This window comes from Gossypium hirsutum, chromosome D07 (genome assembly GCF_007990345.1).
Source record: "Gossypium hirsutum isolate 1008001.06 chromosome D07, Gossypium_hirsutum_v2.1, whole genome shotgun sequence".
Lineage (NCBI taxonomy): Eukaryota > Viridiplantae > Streptophyta > Magnoliopsida > Malvales > Malvaceae > Gossypium > Gossypium hirsutum.
Genome location: NC_053443.1, coordinates 18346432 through 18354066, shown reverse-complemented (window position 1 = coordinate 18354066; position 7635 = coordinate 18346432). Strand labels below are relative to the sequence as shown.

General features: G+C 34.5%; 1 protein-coding gene across 2 annotated transcripts; it reads right to left on the bottom strand.

Moving 5' to 3' along the window:
• Positions 1–1697: 1697 nt before the first annotated feature.
• Positions 1698–4843, bottom strand: LOC107954332 (uncharacterized). Of its 2 annotated transcripts, XM_016889868.2 has the most exons (4): positions 4621–4840; positions 4187–4285; positions 2379–3002; positions 1698–2171 (listed from the first exon to the last, which is right to left on the bottom strand). In XM_016889868.2, exons 3-4 carry the CDS (start codon positions 2956–2958, stop codon positions 2047–2049), a joined length of 705 nt encoding a protein of 234 aa, XP_016745357.2. In that variant the 5' UTR covers positions 2959–3002; positions 4187–4285; positions 4621–4840; the 3' UTR covers positions 1698–2046. The 2 variants fall into 2 exon arrangements, with proteins under 2 accessions (XP_016745357.2, XP_016745356.2); XM_016889867.2 differs by lacking the exon at positions 4187–4285 and having other exon boundaries at positions 4621–4843.
• Between the last annotated feature and the right edge of the window lie 2792 nt (positions 4844–7635).

The following is a 7635-nucleotide window of genomic DNA, read 5'->3' as shown; positions in this document are numbered from 1 at the left end:
TTGGAACTAAATATGAGGTAACAATTAAAAACGAACAAAAATCGAATTAAAATGAAAGCAAATGCGGAGGGGCTTGTTGCGCAATAATCCCATCAGACCCAAACCGTGCGGATCCTTCCCTCGGGTCGGGTCATCGCGCTGGTCATAGGCCTTTAAACGGCGCCGTTTCAATGCACTACAAACGCCCTGTTACCCTAATCAGCAACCCCTTTTCTTTATTTTTAAAACAAAAGTTAAAAGAAGAAACCCTAGGCCCTTCTATACATAGCTGTGCCGCTCTGCTCATCGATCCTTCAAACGGATCTCTGAACCCCTGCTCAAGCTCCAACGGCGACAGAGAGAATAGGGGATTCGACGACAAGGTATTTTCTACCCTCTTTTAATTTCTTTCTATTATTTCCCTTATAAATCACGAATCAAATAAGCGTTGAAAAGGAAAAAAGGAAAAATAAAAGAAGACCAAAAAAATGAACCACCTTTCTGTATTTCAAACTTTTTGTATTCAGCATGCGCGTAAGGAGAAATACAAAAATTCTTTCGGTTCTTATATTCTCATTTTTTCAAAGAACCCGAAAAGAAATCGAATAAAATCAAAATAAAATAAAAAAATATCCAATTGGTTTGTTCTCTGCTGCCTTTGTTTGTTTGCGCGCAGGTACGTTCGTACAGGGGCTGACGTGGCGGTACAGAGGTGTGCGTGGCTAAGGAGAGCGGTGCTGGAGGTCACTGTTGCGGCGCTCGTGCCATTTCCGAAACCCTAGGATTTCTATTTGTTTCGGTTTTGGGCTAGGGGTATTCGGGTCTGTTTTTGGGCTAGTGATTTGAGTTAAAACGGGTTGGGGTTTAGTTAGTTGGGCTAGGTGGTCTAATGTGTTTTAGGTTTGGGTAAATTAATCGGGCCTACTATTGTAATAAACTGGATATTTATTTTATTTATTTTATTTTGTTTTAATTTAGTGTTTATTTATCTATGATTTTGGGCCCGGGCTAAAATTGAGTATTACACAAAAGATTTTCACTAAGACATATGTTAGATAGTTGATGTAGCTATCATTTTAGCCATCTTGTATTCGAGTGCATGAAAAAGAGCTGCCTTCCAAATAGGTTTCCAAGGCCAAAAGCATATGTCAGGAGTTATTACACAAGGGAAAAAGATAAGAGAAGATTTATCCATGTAAAAAAACTGGTGAACTGAGGGCCAAACTCCTCAACAATCCCTAATGTCTAAACTAGGGACTAGCAAACCTTACAAACAACCACTAAAGTCTAAGCTCTGCAAGATACTGGGAATAAGTACTTACTGATGGAAACAATGAAACACCCTTGTTAAAGTAGGGAAACTAGTACTATTCTTAAAGCCAACACAATAGCATACAAAGTACAAGCTAATCGTAAAACCACCACAAAGAAAACCTACTTTTAATGCTTCTGTAATCTCAAGATTATAATTAAGGCCTCAAACTTAAAAACAAGGAGGAATAAGAAAATAAAGAAATGCATGTACAAAATTATAGCCAATCTCATAATGATAATTATTCTATTCCAAATACAACCGGGGGGGGGGGGGTAATATATACGTAGACTTGGATACGAGTTCCTGAATAAGAGGGAAACTATCCAAGTAAAACTTTGGGCAATCAATAGTCAATAACATAGCTACAGATGAAAAAGGATTAATAACTGAAAAAGGACCGCAATGAGAAAATTTAATAGCCATACCCAAACTATATATTTACAGCCAATAAACATGTGCGGATTGATGGCATATGCTATTATCAAAGACAATTGCATAATATTCACAGTTTGAAATAGCATACACATGCAGCGATAATTATTTACATCATACAACATTTGTTTGAAATTCAAATAAGATCAGGGTTGCATGTTTCCAACAAAGACCATGATAATAAGTTGCTCCAAGCTGCTGACACTCGAAAGTCAACATCAATTGACCATAGGATAGGACAAACATTGTTAAAAAATCCAGCTACTGTCATTCTACATAGCATCTGAATAACTTGCTCACCAAGGTTGCATGATCTGCTTTCAAGTTTTCTGAAAATTCCAACTTCTCCTTTTCATATTATTTATCCATCTAAAATCAATTAGAGGTTGCCCGTATTGTAGCTTAACAAGGTGCCTTCTGTATGGGATTAGTATATTTTTGAGACCTGCCATTGAATGAGTAAAGCACTTAGAACGAACATACCAACTCAACACAGTCAAAAAGACCAGACTCAAGTCAATATCTTCACCTTTCTCATTGCATGTTTAGCCTCAAAAACAAGGGAAGGGAAGCAGTAAATAGAGAACAATCATATACAATACATATACACATACATAAAAATATATAATAGCAAAATGAATACTAGGCATACCTGTGGTGCACATTGTCTTGTAAAGTTGAGCGATATATGGATCACCTTTTGTGCTCATATGAGGTCTCTCCAAGCATTCTAGAAATGCTAAATCAGCTTTCAGAAGCTTTTCTTGATCATGAGTATCATAACCAATATCATGACAATAGCAGCAAAAATCTAACCAATCAATTGGCCTCCTATCCCAAATAAGGGATCCACCATCTTTCCCACTTGACCAATTAGGACCACAATAATGCCCATAACGTGGAAATAACTGCGAAAGGAATGCTCTAGCACCTGTATGCCATGGAACCTTGCAAACATATGGCCTAAACCGGATAGGTGTGGGAGGCTCAAAAACTGAATTTTCTTGTGCACGCCTTTTTAATCCTTTGTTTATAGTAGTTGGAGTGCGAATTCTATCATTACCATTCACTGCCTTAGGAGGTACTGAAACTAGAGTCCATCCCCACAGCCTGATCTCAAAACTAGCTTTCTGTTTAGGCTCTATGGAAGCACTCATGGAAGCAAAAGTCAAATCCGAATCCCTTTTGGGATCAACTCCAAACCATGGAAAGCTAAGGAATCCAAAGTTCATTGTTAGCAAACACAAGATGCCACCATGCTACAGATCTTAGCCACCTGATAAAACAAGATTATATCGAGAAATGTAATTTCATTTTGAAACACATAAGCATAACAGTTTTTTTAAATTCTGAAAGAGTTCTCTTCAATTAATGGCACCAAAGCAGTATCGACAATTCACATAACATGAGCTAGATGGTTTCAATGTTTTCAGCATAAAAATTTTGCTTAACAACACAAATAATCAATTGCGATTCCAGAAATTTAAAAGCAAAGGAAAATGCCATAGATTAAAAAAAAAAGAAATACAAACATTCCCTAAGTAAACACCAAATCCTTCAAGAAAATAGAACAAACGGTAAAGAAATCAAAATTTTAACTTCCCAGTAAGACAGCTAAATTGTGTTGATACTTGACCATTATTTTACCTCCTAAGATGCGTTTGAAACAATGTGAAAATAGAATTCACGTGTTTAACATACCACATACATGAATCACTCAATTTTTTGGAATTTATTAATCGATTCAAAAAAATAAATTTATCGCTGTCGTGTACTTTCTTGTTTAATTTCATTATTCTCTCATAACAGCTAAATTCCTATCCTAGGATCAAAGAAATGCTTATTTTACCTAAATTAAATTCACTTTTGCGATGTCGAAAATAAATCAAATTTATTCACCCTAAGCTAAATTATAAGGTTATTAACTTAGAATGTACACCAAAAAAAAATCATAGAAAGAAGAAGAGCAATAAAAAAATTTCTCCCTCTTTCTTCCGGGTTTTCTCGGGAACTGAACATACAAAAATAACTATAAGGTAAAAGTAATTAGAATTAACAAAAGAAATACGTTACAGGGAAAGGGGAAGAGGAATTGAAAAAGTAAAACAGGGGAAGGCAGACAAGAAAGAAGTTTCTGGAGAAAATTTACGTGGATTAGGGATGGGTAGAGCCGGCACAAATTATATGATATGTAAAGATTCCATTGGATGTATTTCCATATCAGCTCGTCTTTCTTCCACCGTCTTTTTTTTTTCTTTATAAAAGAATATTTTATCGGAACTTTACTCTTGTTTTTTTACATAAAATTTAATTTCAATTTATATGCAATATTAAAAAGGCAAAATTTCAAGAGGTTAATTCAGTCAAAAAGCATAGTCTTCCAAACAAATTGACAATCAAACTTGATCAGGAAATTCATAAAGGACGTTGAATTTAAGCGTACTTCCATAAAAGAATTACCGCGAAAAGAATTCCGAGTTTTGAGAGTTGATTAGAAGGAAAGACAACTTCCAAGAAAGAGAGCTGCTTTAAGCGAGGGAACGTCGGGAAGACATAAATCTGCTAATTACATTTTATATAGACTGGAATCTATAAAGATAATATACAGGTGTATAATGCTGCTACCGGAGGAGAAGGTTAAGAAAATCCAAGAAAACAAACAGTTTCTTAGATAATGATTGTTTTATAGTAACAAATTCAGGATTATCTTTCCTTTTTTATCTATCAATTATTTCTAAAATAATAATAATTTTGATTTTGCAACCAAAAGGAAAAAGCATCGGATCTGAATAAGAAGATGATGATGATAATTACATCAATTTGAATCCCGCAAGGTCAGCAGAATAAAGAAAGAATAAAATCGGAAACAAAATAAAAAGGAAAAAGGAACTAACCAGAGAAAGGTGGATCTGGGGAGAAGGCTGATGGGGAAAGGAAATAGAGAAGATATAGAAGAAGGGAAGGGAGCTTAGGGTTTGGTCGCGGGAATACCTGAATAAGGAGACAGCGAAAACAAGATAAGAAAGAGAGAGAGAGAGAGATGGGGGTTCTGGTATAAACTGGGAAATGCCCGAATGACTGAGGGCTAGAATTTTCGATATGAAAACGTGGTTCAAATTATTATGAAATTAAATGACGTGGCTCTTTTAACTGCTCGAATCATATGTGAATTACATCACCTGTGTTTTGTTCATGCGTTTGCTCTTCCTTTCAAATTTTAATAATTTACTCAACCTATCAAATTATTTAAAATTTTAAATAATTGTAATTTTTTGTTTTCAAAATTTATTAAAAGTGTCCCCATGGGTATTAGAGCTTGACACTTGTTTATATTTTTTGTGTTTGGGTTAAAATAAGTTTGTGTGTTTATATTTCTAAATGAGAAATGTCCTTTTTTACCTTAATTAGTGATCATTTTAAAACTCGTGACTAATATTTATTCTCTTAATATGGAAGAGTAATTATTGGACTTGTTTCGACAGATACCTTAAAAAATAAAAATAAAAATCTTGAATTATTCGGGTTGGCCTCTCTTTAAAGGTTTTGAGTATCATGGGCTAGCTTCTCTTTAAACTTTTTGAGTTTCTCATTTCACGATTTTACCCGACAAAGTAACATTATTTTTGTTTTAGCTTTTAAGTGAAAACAGACATCAAATATAAAATCTAGGTGGTTTACTTTAAGATTAAATCTTAAAATTATACACAAGTTTTAGTTTAATTTACAATTGTATACATAAATTTTAATTTTGTGCTATTTTATGTATGCAATTTTGATTTGTTCTAATTCTCATAAATTCTTAATATAATTATTGATATAGCATAATTTTATTTTTATATATTACATATACAAACAATTATATTTATCAAGTATGAAAATAAATTAATGTACTTATTTTTTAAAATGTGTCTGATTGAATTAAAATTAAACCTTTATAGGTACATTTGAACCACAATTAAAGTTTCATGTATATAATTGCACTAAATCAAAATCCATAATCAAATTACATATTGAATCAAATTCGTGTATAATTTTAAGATTTGTCCGTTTGCTTCATGTATATTATTGGATTGTTTACTTCTCCATTACAGATTAATTGTGGTTTTCCTTTCTGCTTTCAATTTCTTTTTCATTCATTTAAATTGGATTTTAAACATTCTAATTTCATACATTTCAATCTTGACTTTAGCTACTCTTGGTTGAGTTACAACTTAACATAACTACTACTCTTCGATTTTCTAGTAACCTAACTCCTTAAACTTCTTGATTTCTTAGTTGTTTTTGCTCTCAATCCCTCCTGTTTCTTGAAATTCTTGTTTCTTCTCAATGGCTCATGTTAAAATCACCTCCTATGAAAAGTCCCAACAAACCCAATAGACTAATGAGTCATCCCAGCAACATGTGACAAACTGCTGAGACTCCAGTGCAACAACTATTTGGCACTATTGTTGGCATTAGTCAAGTGCTATCACCTAAAACGAAGTCCCAATCATCCAATCCTATTCCTGGTGATGATCAAGTTGAGATTATTGTAGAATCCACTAATAAAGAAGTTCCAATGGAAAGAGAGAAAGGATCTGTGAACCCTAACATTGATATACTGAGCCTTCTACAGATGTTGAGAAGGCAATTGCTGAAATCGATGATCTTTTAGCGAATCCACTTGTTCCTGAGCATGTGCAAATGTCTGTAGATAGCATTAAATCACTCATTCAAGCGATCATTCAACAAGGTAATCCTGAATATTCTCCTGCTATCGATCCTCCTCTGAATAAAGTTGACACTAGCCCATCGTCCCTGGTCAGTGATTTTGTGACAAATATTACCGAACATATTGCTAATCTTGTTATTGATGAGAACCCCACTGCTAAAGAAACATCTAAGAATGTTGAGGCTGAGGGAAAACTTGTGATTACAGGAGTGACCATTGGTCCAAACACCGGTGCTAATGCAGTTGGACATCGAAATACACGATCAATGCTCACCAAGGAAATCAAGCAGAGCTATAAAGCTTCAAAAGGAAAAAACGACTCCAAATAAAGGGAAATCTCCTTTGTTCCCTTCTGCTCCAATGAGAAGAAAAAGGCCTAACATCCCTCTCTCTCCCAAAGCAAAGACCGTCTTAGGGAAAAGAGCTGCCAAGCCTGTAGAACCTTCCTCCAATAAAGAAGAAGAACCAAACTTTTTTCTCCACAACTTGTACCAACAAGTATTTGCTCTTTACCAAGAAAATTTTCATAGAAGAACATAATATTGGTGAGAGGGGCTTTTGGGATAGAGGCATTGATGTTATACTAGAGAAAGTGATCTGCTATAATTAGTTGCCTTTGTAGGAACAATGGCAGCAGCAAACATCAAACAAAGTTACAACACAGTGTTTGCAAGACTGAAGCAAGAAGAATCGAAGCAAAGAAAGAGCAAAGCAAAGCAAATATTTAATCAAAATTGAATACTCAGCAAAGTTGGAACTGAACATTACCCATTTTTCATTCAATATTTGAAATATAAAAGAGTTACAATGTACATTGACAGTTACCTAATGTATTTAACTGCCCCAACTAATACAAACCTAATCACTAGCCAAAAATAATCAAATATAGCTGACCAATCAGCCATTACATCAAAAGATCTTTTCATTAACTTAAGTTTAACTAGTATTACAAACAAACTCAAATTGAACTGAACCAAATTACATCAAAACAAAACAGCAAAGTTGGTTGCTTCATTCGGTTCAAAAAACCATTCGTGCGCACCAAGCAAAATGAGCTGAGCTCGATAGCTGCTGGTCTCGACAGTAGCAAGCTTCTGGCTCCATGTTGCATTGCAGTCCAGCTTTCAACACTCCTCCTTGGACTGTATGCAACACATTCCAATTGCACTTCTCAAAGATTCAAATCGAGCAGCCCCTA